Here is a 17,823-nt window from a genome sequence, read left to right as displayed (position 1 = left end):
AGCCATTTCAGGCAGGTGGTGTGTATAGCTGTAGCAATGAACACACGCGGCAGCTGCACAAGGGTAACACTTTTTCGCATGGATTCCCAACTGATATATGGTAGACCAAACTTAAATATCTAAAGAAGGTGGAATCAAAATATTAAGGAGAACACAAGTTCATTGTTGGTCGCATGATGAATATAAAGTCACTCTCTGGAAGGTGCCTGCCATCAGTGTTACATCGACAGTTGTCCTATGATTTACGAACATCAAGCTTTTCAAAGAGATGGCGTCAAAATTCAAAGCGGGGTACAAATTTATTGTCGCTCACTTGGTGAACGCATTGTTGTTCTTCAGAAGGTGCTCGTGTTCCCACTTAACTTTCAAGTTATGAGTATTTCTTCTAACATGGCAGTTGTGGTTCGCTCGGCTCGACCATGATATTTGCAGAAAATTAATGTATCATCGTTGATCGGTAAATACATTGTTGTTTTTTGGACAGGGCTTGCTTTTATGCCTAGTTTCGACATTGTGGCCCATGATTCCAAGATGGCAGTTGGAATCCATCTTGCTTGTTCATCGGCATTCACTCCACCTGCCCTCAAAGTTTGAGTTTGAGCAATGCAAGGGTCTTTTCCCGATCACGAGCTGGTTTAGGGACATCAGAAACACCTCTTTCCTCTACAAGGTCAAACATGATAATGTGATGGTCGATAGCAGAATTATGTCAATGCTTGTGATTATGGACTATCTATTACTATATATGTCTTTCTAATTTGTTCACCAGTTCTCTGATGGTACATGATGAGATGAATATTGCCCTGTCACATCAGAGTTCGAAAGAGCCTCTTCAGGACATCAGGAAAACCCTCCGCTACAAATTTAGGCTAAGTATGTAAAACTTTCCCTAATTTATGATAATTTCAATAAATTAGACAACTTAGCGGTTTAGAGAGACTTTTTTACTGCCCCACAAGGAATTCGTTATGCATGATAAATTAGTGATAATTATGTTCAACATCATGCAAACTTACAACCAAGAATGCTTGCAATTGACTATCGGTACGAACACTTATGCAGGAATTTGAGTTGTACAAGAACAAATTAGAGTTTGATTAAACAGGGGTATACAAACATATTTATAGTATGAGAAGGGAGCATATTTATAGTGATACCAATAAACGAATTGTAAAGGTAAACAATGCAAGACCATGACTAGGACGTCCAGAACTACTCGTCGTCATCCATGCCATCAAGGTCAAGGAAAGCCATAGCATCTTTGTGTGACACTATGGCAGCGGCGCCATTAGAGCAGAGTTTCCTTTTGAGATGAATTAGTCAATGCAGCACATTCACAGCACAATGAACTTACTGGACAGCCAAGAAAATGTCAGCCATCAACTTGTGAAACTTGCTCGGCGCATTCTCCTCCATTTTGTTGAGAAAGTTTACATGGAAAGTATAGACCTCGCTGAACTGGTTGCCCGTGAAATTGAACTTGGAGGGAGATTTGTTGGACTTCCACAAGAGCGCAGCATACACCTAGTAGTACACGCTCGTTAATACATGGACCAAGAGTAGATCAAGAACAAAAATGTACCAAAGTGCTGGTCAAAGCAACCATCGGAATTGTTACCTCAGGCCATTGGGCCTTGTTTCCTGCAATCTCCTTAAAACAGTCTGCGAATTTCACGCCAACTGACTTGGACCCATTGAAGTAATGTCCCTTCATTAGGTATTTTGTCACCTGCAGAACGGGGTTTTTTTCCTCCTGAAGTGCATCCACATGCAATGCTGAGAAAATCATATACAAAATAGAATATAAAACCTACATCAAAACGCTGCGCATAATGGTAAGTGTGGCTCGCCAGCAGAGCCTTAGCAGCATCAACACAATCAGGACCAAGATGGTAATACACCGTGACTTGTGCACAAGCGTCATCTTTTAATTCGGTACAAAACAGCGGCACTCGAGCATCAACCTGCATGCAATATTATAGTACTAAGCACCCTATGAAAAGTTATGACTTACCAGAGATGCAAGTGCAGACGCATACGACTCGTTAGTCGTGAGGCGATCATAGATGGGTGTGACGCCGCAGGTGCGAGCTGCAGTTAAGAGGGCATCTCGTGTAAATTGGTTTTTCTTGGTGATGTCTGGATAGCCATTGATAAAGGTCATATGAACCTTGGCTTCCAGTATCGCTCGTTGGACAACACGTTGGGTGCTGTCATCCTGGTCTGTGAGTTTTAACTTTCCGGCCTTTGTGCTCCGTACAAGTTTGGGCCCCTGAGAATAACCATGATGGTCGTCGTCGTCATCGTCATCATCATCTAGTACCAAAATGTTGTTGTTTGGAGACTTCGGATCGGCATAGTCATTTGACGCAGCCTCAAGTTCCTCCACATCATTGGAATGATCTACCCAAACAGGTGTCTGCAGTGCATAACATCAATCAAAACAGGAACCATCAGAGAAGTGAATTTACCTTGTTTTCTCGTTTAGGATCATGCACAGACTGAGCCTTTGCCTGTTGAAGGTGTCAGTTAATGAGTATCATTTTCAGCATGGATGGCATTGAGGCAATACTTACCCTGGAAGCCATGGGAGCCTTTGGTTGGGCCAACGAGAAGGGGAAAGGTTCAGCTGTCTGCCTTGACTACGAGGCATTAGTTTTATTTTCAGCACGGATGGCATCGAGGCAAAGACTTACCCTGGAAGCCATGGGAGATGGTTCAGCTGTCTGCCTCAACTATTGAGGTATAAGTTTTGTTAGCATAAATAGCAGAGTGTACTTCAAGTTGCAAGTTAAAAAATCGGCTGACCTTGGTAGCCATGGTTGATTTAGACAGAAACGATTCAGTTTTCTGTGTCAGCTTTGGTGCAGACTCAAATGTACGAGGCCAGGTTGGTTGGGTAAGCAGGAAGTCACGCCTTTCGGCCTCTGACGTCGAGACAAATTTTGGTATCTGAGTGATATTGATTGAATGTGTGGTCAGCAATCTAGAACAGTAGTAGTACTTACTTCAGCTGACAAGAACTTTATGACGGACTCCGGTTCCTCCAAGTCATCGTCAGTTTCTGCATCAGTATCCAACTGAGTCGCCACTAGGTTTATAATCAGAGATATCTTCATCTGCTAAAAACGTGTCATTGATCGTGCAAGATGCATCTTGGGAGGTTCGAGCTGAAGTTAGCTGCTGTTCGGTTTCTTTTCATGCTGCAAGTACAGATGCATCACGCTGAACTGACTCGAGGTAATAAAAGGCGTACCTTTCTTTTGTGGTGGCCCATGCCTCCCAATACCCATGCTGCCTTCATCGGACTCTGCAGATGTGTCTGGTGAGTGCATACCAGTGTGTAGAACACTGCACTCACCTTTACGCTTGCTAGCCCGAGAGATTGCTGAATGTCTGACTCCCTTTGATGCAAGTGAATTGCATGCTTTCTTGGCCCGCTGTTGTGTTATGAGAGGGTGCTGTCTTTTTTGACGCATGTCGGTCCTCCAGACTAGTACAGTGTGCAGTAAGTGAGTTTATTCCGGGTCCGTTCAATTTTTAACAAACTTACCAGCATTCTCCATCGCCCTTTTTTTCGCGGGTCGAATGCCTGCAAAAATATGCAATTTGTTGTCTGGATTGGCAAATGGTGGTGCACAGTGAGCACTTACTTTGGCCAGATGTGATATCACTAGGCATGCTAAAATATACCAATGAGTGAACAATTTTCAAAGAATGTAGATGCAGGAATACCTACCTGTCTGCCAGCCGAGATTGATTTATAGCTACTAGCATCCGTACTTTTGAGGGTCCCTTTTGGATTAGTTCAGGTAGTACATACAATATCTGTTCTTCAAGTCAAATATGGTAGCAAGTCCCGAGTGTTGATACTGAGTGAGGCAACATGTTACGGGATAAGACGGACCGCACATGAGGACTCAGTCAGCGATGCTGTCATATCATCAGAGGAATGGAAGAACCAGCTCAGAGGTCTAAGTACAGTAAAGCAATACCAAAAGGCCTACTATGTGAAAAAAATGTCAAGTGGTGCTAATACAGTTGTTGACAGTCGCTGAGAGTGTCCAATTCTGCAACCGTAAGATTTGTAATTATCAATCGTAACCTTCTGTGCACCTCGGAGACTGTGAATGTATGCAAAAATGACATTGAACATCTCACTCGCCTCAAGTTGCGTGTGCACGATAACGACCGGAGGGTGTGACAATTGCTCGAACAATATCAGCTTCGCGATTGCCCCAATAGCAGCAAAGAGGTAGTTGAACTCTTCAAGGGGGTCTTCAATGAATTCTGATAGTCCGGTACCACTGCGCCACACAAAATGAATTAACATTTGTAATATGAAGGGCTGGTCGAGGACTCTGTCTAAGATCGTGACATCCCCAGCCTAAATACATAAATGTAAACATTAATTTTTGAAGATGCGAAGGGAATACGATGTACAGTGTTGACAGTGAATCGATGCATGAAAGCTAATGGTTGAGTGGGATCGTTGATCAATGTGTTTATGACGCGCCTCCGGAATTCATCGGGTAGAATGTTGGAGTCTACAGGGGGGTAGATATTGAAAGCGAATGGAAGACAGGTCCGCACAACCTTAATGAGGCTGCTGAAAATGGAGGTCCATGTCCCAATCAACTGTTGACGTTGACTCGATGTCGTAGGATTTGAAACACGAACTAAGGAACTAAATGTTAGAATTAGCAACTTATACGTACAAAAAAACTTACTATTCATGCCATTCATCAATGGAATCGACTCTGCAATTGCGAGATCGATGACTTCTCGCTTCTGCACATCACTGCCAGCCATTGCATGCAAAGTGAGCAAGTATTGTATGAGTCGGGTTTTCGCAGTCTGCATGATCTGCTTTTGGACGTCAGCTGATACCCAGATGGAGACGGGTGCACTGAGTTGTTGAGGGGCAGGGTCAATAGAGATGACTATGGGGGTGACAGGGACAATGGGAGCAGTGAGGTCGGTAGGTGCAATTATTGTGAGGGTGACAGGAACGTCCACACTTGTTGCATGCTGCAGGGTTTGAGGGGTCGATGTAGTAGTCGTGCTGAGGGGCATAACTTTGGGTTCCGGCAGAGGATATGGTGCAGGGATCCAACAAGAGTGTTGTGTTCTCTCGACAGTCCCCTGCAGTGCCCGGGGAGGTGGTAAAGGATAGAGGGTGTCAATCTCCACTGACCGAGGAATCAGTGTTGGGGCAGTGGTGCCGGCATGACTTGTTGATGTTCCGCTGGTGTTAGCTCCAGACTCTTCAAGGAATGCTTCAAGTACAGTATCAGTCGTTTAAGTAAACGTGATCATAATAACACTCACTGCCAAAGGCAAGTCCATCAAAATCAATGGTGTCCTGATCTCCAGAGACCCCGCAAAACAATGCAGAGCCTCTATATGACGATGAACTAGAAGGATATGCCTGACTGGCTTGAGGGTCGATGGAGTCGAATGGGCCATGGTGCGAAGCCTCAGGTTGGTCAATGAAGTCGAATAGACCCTGGTTTGGGTCACTTTGAGTGTCATTGAGGAAATTGAATGAGATTGTCGATCCGCGATGTGGCTGCATGTCGTGGAGGGACCAAAAATCTGTAGGAGGTGATGGCGGTGGCATGAAAGGAAGGGGGGCATGCACCATGAGCACCTCGATCTTGCGCATGCCTATACCTACAAACACGTGCAAATTAATAAATACCGACTGAATTGAGCCCAGTCACTGGGACAAACTGAAACTGATCAATCAGTAGAGTAATGTTCAATTTGACAATTTTCACGCACTGATGGAGAAGTTCATTGAGATAGTCACATCAAGCACGGGTTAGGGCAGTACATATTGCATAATTTCTAATACAACATACTCAAACATAAATCAGTAGTGAGGTGCAAGGCTGAAAACAATGTAAGATCACCAAAAATGATCACTTTGACCACTCCAGTGACCGCAACGTGTGATGAGAATTTGAGAATTCGGGACTAGAGAAGTTTGAGTTATTGGGGGAAGAAATGATGAAGCAGTGATAGGGCTGACACGAGGATTTCGAGAACTGTGAATGATGGACGTCCAAAAGCGGGCAGAAAAATACAGATGGGAAACTTGGTACAAAGCTTAGTCAGGGCGGCAATCATATGGGAAGCGAAGATGCCTACTGTGATATGAAATATGTCTTCCACGCCTCACTCATTGGAGCCAAGATCTGACAAACTAAGGTGTTCATTCTCAACATCATCTGATCCTTCAGGTGTAACATCAGAGTCCTCGTGGAAGGGTTCAGTGGTCTGAACCTCATTGCAGAAGCGGCGACGCATGGGGAAGTATCCAGTACAGTCCGTAAGAGATTGTGCGATATGTTTGTCCAATATTTTCACAACTTGATCAGTCTGGATATTGACAGTGCGAAGAATCCGGCATTCATCTTCATAAACAGCTTGAAGATAGTTCCTATCGTCATCAGCTTCCAGTTGCCCACGCTGAGAAAAATGACTCCTGTAATGTTGCAGCTCCTCCTCAGCAGAACCAAAGTGTTCTTTATTTTCCGCACGGATGGCATCAGCATAGCATGCAGTAAGATCGGCTTCTTCAGCCTCCAAAGTTGAGAGAAAGAGATGTTGACGTGCAACTTTGCGGGTCAGGAGTTTGGCTTTGTACCCTTTGTACAAAGTCGCAGTTTTCATTTGCGATAGACCATTCTCCAGCTGTTCTTCCAACTTTTTAAAGATGTTTTTAACACAAAGGAAAGATATGCGACAAACATAGCTTACCTTCTCCATTGCTTCAGGTGAAAAATCTGGTTGATATCCTTGGCTCATGAACCGGCCTGCATAACAAACCTCCAGAGGAAGGGGATCGGGAGGATATGGCAGGTACTTCCTGGACTTTCTATTGCCCGTGGACCGCTGATGAGTGGTACTTGTAGGTACGAGTGATTTGGCAGGAAAATACATTAGGGATTCCTTCAAACCAGGAGGCTCAGCCTATGCATCCCCTGAGACAGGTCAGAAACTCAGAGTTGAGGCACTTACAGATACCTGCATGACATTTGGAGAGGATATTGGGCTAGAATTAATGAGGGTTTCAGAACTGTGAGAGACAGGAGAGGGACTGCAAGATTGAGGAGGATCTAAGGGTGGGCTGCTTGCTTGAGCAGGAGAAGGAAACGAACTCTCAGAGACTGTTGTCATCCTCCACAGAGGGATACTGGCATACCAATTCGGAGCTTATGATGTATATGGCTACATGTGTTGGGATATTGATGTATCAGCAGAGTCCGAAAGGACTCCGTTGAATGGGAAGTCACGGGAAGTCCAAAGCAGTGTACCATCTCAACAGATCTCAATTCTAAATACAGACAAAATGGTCAATTGTTCTGGATGTCAAGAATCATTTTCAGTGACAGGCTACAGTCAACATTTAGCCAAGACTAGACAGGGATCTTGCATGGCTGTTCTCGCAGCTTCTCGCACTGCCAACACCCAGCCGAGGAGTCCACGGTCACCTTCACTGGCTCCCACAGAGGATCAACTTGAACCCATATTTGAGGACAAATTTTTCGGTACTTATGGAGAAGATGATATAGAGTGGCTGAGTGATGATAGAAATAATTCCACCAATGAAGAGGAGGGCCTGTACGACTCAGGCGAGTGGGAACCTCCCACACAGGATGAGAATGAATGGGAGCCTCCTGTAGATGAAGATGATCAGGGCACTGAAGAGGTATATGATATTGAAGCTCGCCAGCAGATAGAAGAACATGTTGTAGGGCAAGATAATATTGTTGTCGTACCATATCCGGATGCACGCGCAGGTAAACCCATAACTGGACGACCTACTCGCTGTGCAAATGCCACATATGGAATTGATGCTGGCAGCACTGTAAACATTTATGCCCCCTTTTCCTCCCAAATGGACTGGGATATCGCCAAATGGGCGAAGCTACGTGGTTCTAGCTCAACAGCATTTACTGACTTGCTTGAAACTGATGGAGTAAGTGCCGGTTCACAGGTACACATTCTTGACTGACATCTATGTATATATCTCAGTGATTGTCTTGGCCTCTCATATAAGAATTCAAAAGAGCTAGACAAGATCATCGACAACAACCTTCCCGGGCGACTGAAGTTCAAGCGTGAACAAATCATTGTTGCGGGGGAAGCATTCAATGTCTTCTACAGAGACATTAGTAAATGTATCAAAGTGTTGTACAGTGACCCTGACTTCACTGGTTTTCTAGTATTTGCACCTGAGCGTCACTACGCTGATGAAGATCAAACCGTACAGTTGTTTCATGACATGCATACCGGCCAGTGGTGGTGGGACACGCAAGTAAGCAAACTATCATAAATCAGCATCTACCTATTTTGTTAATATGATACTTTTTAGAGAGCGCTTGATCAACGACGTCCAGGCGCCACAATCATTCCCGTTATTATATCGAGCAATAAAACCCAGGTGACGATGTTCAGGAATAAAAGTGCCTATTCCGTCTATCTCACCATTGGTAACATTCCAAAAGAAATTTGCAGAAAGCCATCCCGTCACGCCCATATCCTCTTGGCATACTTGCCCACTACCCGCCTTGAGCACATCGCAAATAAAGCTTCAAGATGCCGTACTATTTCAAACCTTTATCATGCCTGTATGAGTCGCATACTGGCTCCACTTAAGACTGCTGGTACTGATGGGCTGGTAATGAGTAGTGGTGATGGCGTGGAACGTCATTGTCATCCTTTGTTTGTGTGCTTTGCGGGCGACTATCCTGAGCAATTGCTCGCTACTGGAGTGAAGGAAATGGAATGCCTGAAATGTGACATTCCTACAGAGGAACTCGGGAGTAACACGGCACCATTCGAAATACGCGACCTTCACGCTGTTTTGGACACTCTTTCCAGGATTGACGACGGTGACCTGGTGTTTGTACAGGCATGTCGTGAAGCTGGAATCAAACTCATTATACACCCATACTGGGAGGACCTCCCTCATGCAAACATTTTTCAGGCAGTCACACCTGACGTACTACATCAGTTGTATCAAGGTCTTATCAAACATCTGCTTGGATGGCTCGCACAAGCATGTGGTGCAGCAGAGATTGATGCACGATGTCGTCGCTTACCTCCCAATCATCATATTCGAATATTCATGAAGGGTATCACCAGCCTCTCATGTCTCAGCGGTACTGAACACAGTCAAATATGCCGATTTCTCCTCGGTATCATCATCGATACTCGACTTCCTGGAAACCTTGCTTCATCTCGCCTCCTCAAGGCTGTGTGCAGTCTTCTCGACTTCCTTTACCTCGCTCAGTACCCATGTCATAGTTCTGAGACGCTGCTTTTACTGGATGAAGCTCGTGCTCTCTTTCACGACAACAAGGAGATATTCATTGACCTCGGAATCCGAACCAATTTCAACCTCCCGAAGCTCCACTCAGGACGCCACTACTTGACTATGATTCGAACTTTTGGGACGACAGATAATTATAATATGGAGTACACAGAGCAGCTACATATCAATCTTGCCAAGGATGCCTACCGTGCGACCAATCATAAGGATGAATTTATACAGATGACGAAGTGGCTAGAGCGGAAGGAGAAAATCGCTTGTCATGAGCAGTTCATAAAATGGCGTCTTGATGAGGATCATGCTCCTCATCATCTGCATCCACCTGACTTACACTTTGATCGCACCCAGCAATTGACAAAGCATCCAAGCGCTAAAGCTGTCCCCATTCAAAAATTGATCACTGACTATGGTGCAACCTACTTCCAACAGGCCCTCGCTCGTTACATCGCACAACAACAGAATCCAAATGAGGTGATTACTCGCCAGCGCCTGGAAAACCTTTCTGCAGGTATTCATCTGCCTTTCCATGCTGTTCCTGTGTATCACAAGATAAAGTGGTTGTTGACCGACGCTCGGGGACACGGCGATCCGCCTGTCACAGTGGATAGTATACATGCTAGACCCCATCACAATGCCCAACGCGAAAATGATGTGGTACCAGCACGCTTTGATACTGCACTTATCAATGATGGTACTGGTAGTTTTGTTGGGGTTAAAGATATAACTTAAAGGCTTGTGTCGTCATGCTTGAATAATAATGTTTCTAGGCTTCCATGTAGGTCAAATTCATCTCGTTTTCTCAATTCCGGCATCAGCAACACAGTTTTTGTTCCCTCCAACAAACCAGCCCCCAAAGCATCTCGCATATGTGGAGTGGTTTACCCCCTTTCCTGCAACACCGGATCCAGGACACAGCATGTACAAAATTAGTCGGTTAATCAAGTCTGGTGAGAGAGTCATGAGTATCATTCCGGTGTCCAATATTACCCGCAGCATCCATCTCATGCCAAGGTTTGGAGCTGTTGCACCGCGACACTGGACAGTCAACAATGTTCTTGAAGAATGTGACACCTTCTTCGTTAATTGTTATATTGATAGGCATAGTTTTGTGACGCTTAGATGATGCGCAAATTTTTTCGTTACATTATTCTACATTACATATAAGTTGTCTATTTTATCAAAATTATCATAAATTAGAGAAAGTTTTACATACTTAGCCTAAATTTGTAGCGGAGGGTTTTCCTGATGGATTCTTCGAGCTTCCATATCTGGGACTGTGCCTCTGGGGCCTTCGTCCAGACCTGCAATCTACCTCAATAATAGTCACGAAGAGCGGTGAACTGGACCGACCAGCTGTGTCAACAAGTTTTACCTTTAATGTCTCGTTTGGAGTCTGAGCCATTGAAATGTCATACATATTAGTTCCAGTTGTACATCCTCCAGCATCGCAGGATGTTACTGCAATGTTCTTCCCAGCGATCAAATTGACCAAGCAACTTTTACCAGAAGCTTCTCCGCAAATGACAACGCGGTGTAGAAGTTTCCCGACTTCGGTCCTACTTACCAACGTGAGAAAATATGATAAGTGCACAAAGTGTAGGAGACAATGTACATTGGAACCCCGTTAAAAGTGCCTGGTAATGATTCAGTGTGAACCCCTGTGTTATTCGATGGATGACACTGCTGGATGAGTTTGCGGACATCGTATGACTGGGTGCGGCGTTCCTTGAACATAGGTCCTATCATTGTCGCCGTAGTGATACATGCAGCGAAGGTCAGAGATTCCCCAACTTTAGTATGCTTGGAGCCAACAATACTATGATGTTGCAGTGAGGTGAAGGGCCCCTGATTTCAAGTTAACTTTAGCTGAGGAAGAGTCAACCAACTTACACCAGATGGTTGTGTGCGGGGACTCGACATTGTACTGATGACTCAAGATAAGAAAGCGAAAGGTAGGTCTTGACTTGTGCCTTCACTGTTTTTGAGTGGCGTCAGCTCTCCGTCAACTACCCTCTTATTAGAGCATTGGAGTCGGTATGTTCAGGCAGACGTTTGGATTCAGCATGTTCCATACACGTGCCAGTGAGATTCTGAGAACCTGCAGGTGTAGCTGCGTGATCTCATCTTGAATATTACAACCGCCGGGCCATGCTGCATGCTGCATTGAGGCCCATCACGATTCACAGTATAAAATCCCAGGACCTAGAATAGGGACTGGTCACTTTGGTCACCCAATTTTGGACACTTCTTAGGTTGATTGCTACCTATAGAGGTACTTTTCTGGTGGTCTACCCAATGTTCTGTGGTCTTTCCCTGTTGTTGTTAGGGACCAAAGACCATGGACCATACATGGACCAAAGACCATTGGGAATATGTTGTGGGAGTACCATATGATGATTTGGACCACTTGAATTCCCTATAACGTAGGGGTGTCTGGGGTCTTCAAATGATGATTTTTTGGCAAATTTCCCTACCTTTGTGGATTGCATCTGTGACCTGTGCCCTGCCTCCTAGACCCCCCCATAAACATAATGAATCTTTTTTTATATAATTGAACAATATATCAAAATTGTATACTTTGTCCAGACAACCTACAGTCATTTCCAACATGCCAGGCGCATAACCCACAACAGATTTCATTATATACCCACTGGACCCGCTCACATCCTCTGGAAAACTGTCCTATGCCCAGTCCAGTTCCACCTAACACTACTGGTACGTACACTTCAAACCACACACATGTTGGTTCATCACACCCACTCCTCAATGCTCACTCTGCTTACATCTTGGTAGGGGGCTCCTCTCTGTTTAACCACATTAGCTGCAGTACCTCATGGCCGTTTACATACTATTGGACCCAATATTGTTACTACAACCTTTGTCTATAGTACTCCAGACTTTCACATAGATAGATGAATAGGGATGGCATACCACAGCATTGCAAAAATGATAAACGGGCGAGACCACAAGCTTAATGGGAAGGACCGTAGGTGTGATGTGCCTGCAATAGGGAAGACCATAAGCTTAATGGGACGGACCATAGGTGTAATATGCATGCTATAGGGAAGACCACAAGCTTATTGGGATGGACCATAGGTGTAATATGCATGCTATAGGGAAGACCACAGGCTCATTGGAAAGGACCATAGGTGTAATATGCATGCTATAGGGAAGACCGCAGGCTCATTGGGAAGGACCATAGGTGTAATATGCATGCTATAGGGAAGGCCACACGCTTAATGGGAAGGACCATAGGTGTAATATGCATGCTATAGGGAAGACCACAAGCGTATTGGGATGGACCATAGGTGTACTATTCATGCTATAGGGAAGACCACAGGCTTAATGGGACGGACCATAGGTGTAATATGCATGCTATAGGGAAGACCACAAGCATATTGGGACGGACCATAGGTGTACTATTCATGCTGTAGGGAAGACCACAGGCTCATTGGGATGGACCATAGGTGTAATATACAAGGGAAGGACCATAGGTGTACTATTCATGCTATAGGGAAGACCGCAAACTTATTGGGAAGGACCATAGGTGTACTATTCATGCTATAGGGAAGACCGCAAACTTATTGGGAAGGACCATAGGTGTACTATTCATGCTATAGGGAAGACCACAAGCTTATTGGGATGGACCATAGGTGTACTATTCATGCTATAGGGAAGACCGCCGGCTTAATGGGATGGACCATAGGTGTACTATTCATGCTATAGGGAAGACCACAGGCTCATTGGGACGGACCATAGGTGTAATATGCATGCTATAGGGAAGACCGCAGGCTCATTGGGACAGACCATAGGTGTACTATTCATGCTATAGGGAAGACCACAGGCTTAATGGGATGGACCATAAGTGTACTATTCATGCAATAGGGAAGACTGCACCCCCCCTTCCCTTCAACAGACTATTCCAACTAGAATTACTCCATTTCTACTAGGAAGACACCATGTCCGATTCTTCCTAAAGAACAAGTATGTCACTCAGCTACTACCTTCATTTTCTCTCAATTAATGAATATATATGTAGATGTAGCTCAAAAGTACTCCATTGGTTGCTACTAGTGATGTCTCAGCTCCAAACTGCATTTTTCAGAAAATGAGCATAACATGCTGGATAAAATTCCTAAATGCATGAAAATATTCATGCACATAGATTGAGCCAAAATCTGGGAGGCATCTAAGGGGAATTCTTACTGTTATGCATCATTGCAAGACCAATGATGCATAACAGTAAGAATTCCCCTTAGATGCCTCCCAGATTTTGGCTCAATCTATGTGCATAAATATTTTCATGCATTTAGGAATTTTATCCAGCATGTTATGCTCATTTTCTGAAAAATGCAGTTTGGAGCTGAGACATCACTAATAGCTACTGTATAATACATTCTCACACATCTGTCAGCCAAAACCAAGTGACAACTATAAATTCTATATGTGCCAACATTTATTTGACAATTTAATGGAGGACCGAAAACTATAAATTCTATATGCACCGACATTTATTTGACAATTTAATAGGGGAGGAAGGCATAAAGTGATCATCAATGTCATCCATGTCATCCAATAACTCATTACTGTGATCATACCTGTACTCGTCCGCTAGTGCAATGTCTTCAATAGCATCCATCAGTTCCTCATCTCCGATCTCACCATATTCCAGGTCTCCCTCGCAATCACCTTCCTCCCCTTCCACACTCTCGGCATCATCCTCATCACGAAAGGATGACTGCGCTTGATCATGAGCGGCCTGAAGCAATGCTTCGTCAGAGGGTCCCCAGCTCTCATCAACTGGCCATGTGCAAGGAATACACTGAACCTTTTTCTTCCAGACTACACATATGTTGACGAGTTCATCCGCACAAGACCGAAGGTGGAAAGATATGACTGCGTCTGTCACTGCAACGTCACTAACAACCATTGATAACATTGTAAGGACACACATACCTGCATTGTTCGAGGCACCTCTTATGGCCCCCCACTCCGCCAACATCCATTCTTGAATGACAGCCCTCTCACGCATCAGTCGAGCTTCCTCCTCCATGCACCGATCAACCTCAAGTTGCAAGCGGATACCATTTCAGACGGCATCATCTGATAGCCATGCTGGCGGCACTATAGTGTCATCATCAAGCCCAACATCTTGCCAGATGTCGTCATCAACATCAAGCAGAAAGATGCCATCACGCGGGATGATGTGAGGCATAACAGCATAAGGAGGTGCTCGACGCTGGCGTATAAGAGATCGTAGTTGAGAACACAAACCATTGTACGTTGAAACTAATTTGAGGATGCCGGGCTCTCGCCGCTTGATCGACTGCTGAGTATTGGCATGAAGCTTGTGCTCAGCTGGAAAATTGTGAGACGTGCACCAGTCCGGTCAAATCGTCAACGCACCATTGATTGTTGCTCTGTACGATCTCTTGAGTCTCTCAAACTCAAACTTGCATTGATGAAGGCGGTCGCGAATACGAGTTTTGACTGCAAGGGCATTCAAGCGAACCGTAAGATAAACATCCTTCTTCATCTTCTCCAGGTTGACCTTGTCCTCCGTTCCAAGCGCAGCTCGTCGTCGTCGGAGAGAGTCAGCAGTTTTCGCTCGCCGTGAGCGGATGTCTGCAAGCTGCAGGTTGAACTCGACAATGTCAGGGACACGGCCACCATGGAGCTGCATCTCGAGCTCACGAATAGAAGCCTCCTGAGCTTCTAGGGTCTTCTCCAGTGCTAGGATGGTAGTAATCACCTCCACCGCCTTGTTTCTAGATTGTCCTATGTAAGGTTCAGTTCAGGACTCTTAGAACATTTGGTTATTACAGACGTACGTGGTGCGGGTTTCATCTGGTGATCAACCTGAGCCTTCCATTCTACACGAAGCATATGTTCGTCCACCTGTAAGTCATGTAGACTGTCCAGTGCACCATTTTTCTTCGTTTGACAGTGGATCCAGCGCCGATGGAGCCAATGTCCAAACCCTTGTAATGATTTTGAGTCCAGATGACGAATTTGTGTGTCGAGGACGAAAAGCCGCTGATTAAACTTCATAGCAAAGAGTAAGATACATAGAATGATACGAATAGATCATACGTACCCCAGAAACACGCAAGGAGGGGATGAGGGGCTTGAGGAAACTCCACAGTCATTCGCATCCTTCACTGTCAGACAGTCCGAATCCTTCTTTCTTCCTGGGGTGGTACACAATCTGACAAGGCCACTGGTGACCATAGGCATGGAATATGGCAACAGCAAACGCAATGCGAGATAGAATAGAGTTGTCCATGAACTTCCACTTGCGACAGCTCCGTTCGAGCTGGCATCCAATGTCATATAGAAGCCCGATGGTCATCTGAGCAGGGAGATGTTTAAACAACCGGTCCAATAGAGCAAGCACATAGTGTTGTTTTTCTCCCGCCGATGTGAGGTTCGCAACCCACAGTACACGATCGTGTCTACAAAGCAAGGCCATCAGGCCTGTATCGGTAAAGAAGCGAGTACTTGCCTTCTCTCGCTTTTCGTCTGCAGCGATGAAAGAGTCTCCACACCCATTCAAGACCGACACTGGTACACGCATGCCCTCTTCATAGCAATCTTCGTCTGGCTCCGCCCTGGAGGCCCTTGCTTGACGACTTTCTCCACGACACCTTTGAACAAAATCTTCCATTGCGTTCACATCGGCCGTCGGTAGAAAGAAAGACGATGTTGGGTTAGGAGGATCGTTGCCAGTAGCACCGCGAGGATTTGTGGAACATTTTTGTGTGAAGCACGCGTCAATGCACACAATAATATTTGGCCTGGAAATGGTCAACTGGTGCAGTAGAGTCATAATAAATGACGCACATGGAAGGAGAACCTCTCACTTCGTTTCGCCAATCATTCCCTCCGAAACAGAGTGGGCACCGCGAACAAAGATACTCACTAGGCTGGTCCACACAAGAACCGTCCTTCCGGGCATCAGTAATGAGGGTAGAGATGTGATCCAGAGCCAACACAGTCAAGACCTGGTACCAGTGAAACACATTGCTGAAGCGACGCCACAAGCTATTCTGAAAGAAGGTTAAGTATACAGGCGCACCCATGAGCAGGGAAATACTGACCTTCGATGTCAACTTGTATCTCATTCCATCAAGAAAGGTCTCCAGAGCATCGCACCAAGCAGTTTGGTTGGGGGACTGATGAACGAAGAGGAGGCGAACGAACTCCAGAGCTCGTAAGTCTACTGCCAGAGAGGGAACCATGGGTGCACATGGAAAAAGGCCACGACGAAGAAGCTGAAGTGGGGCGGGAAAACAAGGACAGGCAATGATGGTGATTTCTTCGAAAGCTGTAATGTACATCAGACCAAAGTTAGAAGACAAGAAAGACAATAACATACCGTCGAAAAGTACGCATGCAACCTTGATACTACGAGTTCTGCACCCAGTCCCGCACTCTCCATCATTTGAATGGCGTTCTCCTGGTATGTTGGCATGGCGTAGCGATAAAGTCTCCTCGATATAAGATAGATAGGGCACTATCATGCATGGAATGATGTCTTCTGACCATCTGTGCCATTGATTGGCCCTTTTCTGTGAGCTGGTGAGATGACGGGGAACAGGATGGTCAGAGAAATGCAGGGAGTCGCTGAATGGAATGGTCGCTTCATCATCCTTGTGTTCTAGTTCTGTCCTAGACATGGACAATGAACGAGGTAAAATTTGCTGTGATAAATGTCGTCGTCCTGGCATAATCAAGACAGGAGGCGGGCCAGGAAGATAAAGGTTTAGCTTCTTAGTCTCGCGGGGGAGTTTCCATTTCTTGACCATCCAAGGTTCACAAATAATAGTGCTCGATTGTTGTGTCGATGGAGGCGATGGTGAACCGAGGGTGGTTGCTCTACGACGTCGAGGCTTCAGATGGCGGACCGCCATGACGAAATTCCTTAAGACCCGAAGTTTTACAAGGAAGAGAAACAATGACACGAAGTCAATTGGAGAACCTCAAGTCACGGACGCGCAGTCCAGCAGAGTTCAATGGCAGTGATTAATTGTAGTGGACACTGGGTGGACCGACAGGCAGTTGAGGAGAGTTCAATGGAATAACTGGCGGTGGTGGTGGATACACTGGGAGTTGGAAGACAAAGCCCTCAAGGCAAATGTCCATAATCGCATCAGAGCAAGTCCTTCAGGTCAGGAACCCTACATAGTCGGACATCTCATCATCTGCATTTCAATGTCATAATGTAATTATGTCAGTAACTGCGCTAACCCAATAAGAGAATTTTGTTGTGCAACTGACTGAACCAGATATATGTTTTGATGGGACTCGCAGAATGAAAAAGGAGCTTGGAAACAGAGGATACATGAATGAGAGCAAACAGATGAGAGGATGGGAAGCCTACAAATTGAAGTCCATGCCGTGGCCCTACAAAGTCGAGTAATGGAGTTTCCTACATTGCACAGGAACATCAAATCACGCTGGAGGCAGTGTTGCTG

The 17,823-nt window shown here is 45.3% G+C and overlaps 4 protein-coding genes across 4 annotated transcripts; 1 reads left to right on the top strand and 3 right to left on the bottom strand.

Annotated features, from left to right (window-relative positions):
- Positions 1-1,212: 1,212 nt before the first annotated feature.
- Positions 1,213-5,668, bottom strand: F5891DRAFT_1186518 (uncharacterized protein; the record flags this gene model as incomplete). The annotated part of the gene is made up of 19 exons (XM_041366707.1): positions 1,213-1,303; positions 1,355-1,524; positions 1,583-1,753; positions 1,815-1,964; positions 2,015-2,419; positions 2,472-2,513; positions 2,577-2,642; positions 2,697-2,735; positions 2,809-2,952; positions 3,009-3,091; positions 3,257-3,310; positions 3,362-3,493; positions 3,554-3,592; positions 3,654-3,682; positions 3,740-3,795; positions 4,106-4,387; positions 4,444-4,679; positions 4,731-5,279; positions 5,332-5,668. 19 exons carry the CDS (start codon positions 5,666-5,668, stop codon positions 1,213-1,215), a joined length of 3,075 nt encoding a protein of 1,024 aa, XP_041227982.1.
- Positions 5,669-6,183: 515 nt separating this feature from the next.
- Positions 6,184-7,188, bottom strand: F5891DRAFT_1186517 (uncharacterized protein; the record flags this gene model as incomplete). Its single annotated transcript, XM_041366706.1, has 3 exons — positions 6,184-6,714; positions 6,769-6,981; positions 7,030-7,188. 3 exons carry the CDS (start codon positions 7,186-7,188, stop codon positions 6,184-6,186), a joined length of 903 nt encoding a protein of 300 aa, XP_041227981.1.
- A 256-nt stretch (positions 7,189-7,444) lies between these two features.
- Positions 7,445-10,469, top strand: F5891DRAFT_1127689 (uncharacterized protein; the record flags this gene model as incomplete). Its single annotated transcript, XM_041364203.1, has 5 exons — positions 7,445-7,720; positions 7,748-7,990; positions 8,072-8,329; positions 8,387-10,043; positions 10,114-10,469. 5 exons carry the CDS (start codon positions 7,445-7,447, stop codon positions 10,467-10,469), a joined length of 2,790 nt encoding a protein of 929 aa, XP_041227980.1.
- Positions 10,470-13,841: 3,372 nt separating this feature from the next.
- Positions 13,842-17,025, bottom strand: F5891DRAFT_1127685 (uncharacterized protein; the record flags this gene model as incomplete). Its single annotated transcript, XM_041364202.1, has 10 exons — positions 13,842-14,254; positions 14,303-14,411; positions 14,442-14,704; positions 14,753-15,124; positions 15,178-15,391; positions 15,444-15,483; positions 15,517-16,143; positions 16,190-16,395; positions 16,447-16,673; positions 16,725-17,025. The coding sequence occupies 10 exons, from the start codon at positions 17,023-17,025 to the stop codon at positions 13,842-13,844; spliced, it is 2,772 nt and encodes a 923-aa protein (XP_041227979.1).
- Positions 17,026-17,823: the final 798 nt, after the last annotated feature.

The sequence above is a fragment of the Suillus fuscotomentosus genome, assembly GCF_016647785.1.
Source record: "Suillus fuscotomentosus strain FC203 chromosome Unknown F5891scaffold_17, whole genome shotgun sequence".
Taxonomy (NCBI): Eukaryota; Fungi; Basidiomycota; class Agaricomycetes; order Boletales; family Suillaceae; genus Suillus; species Suillus fuscotomentosus.
This window is presented reverse-complemented; position numbering and strand designations above follow the sequence as displayed.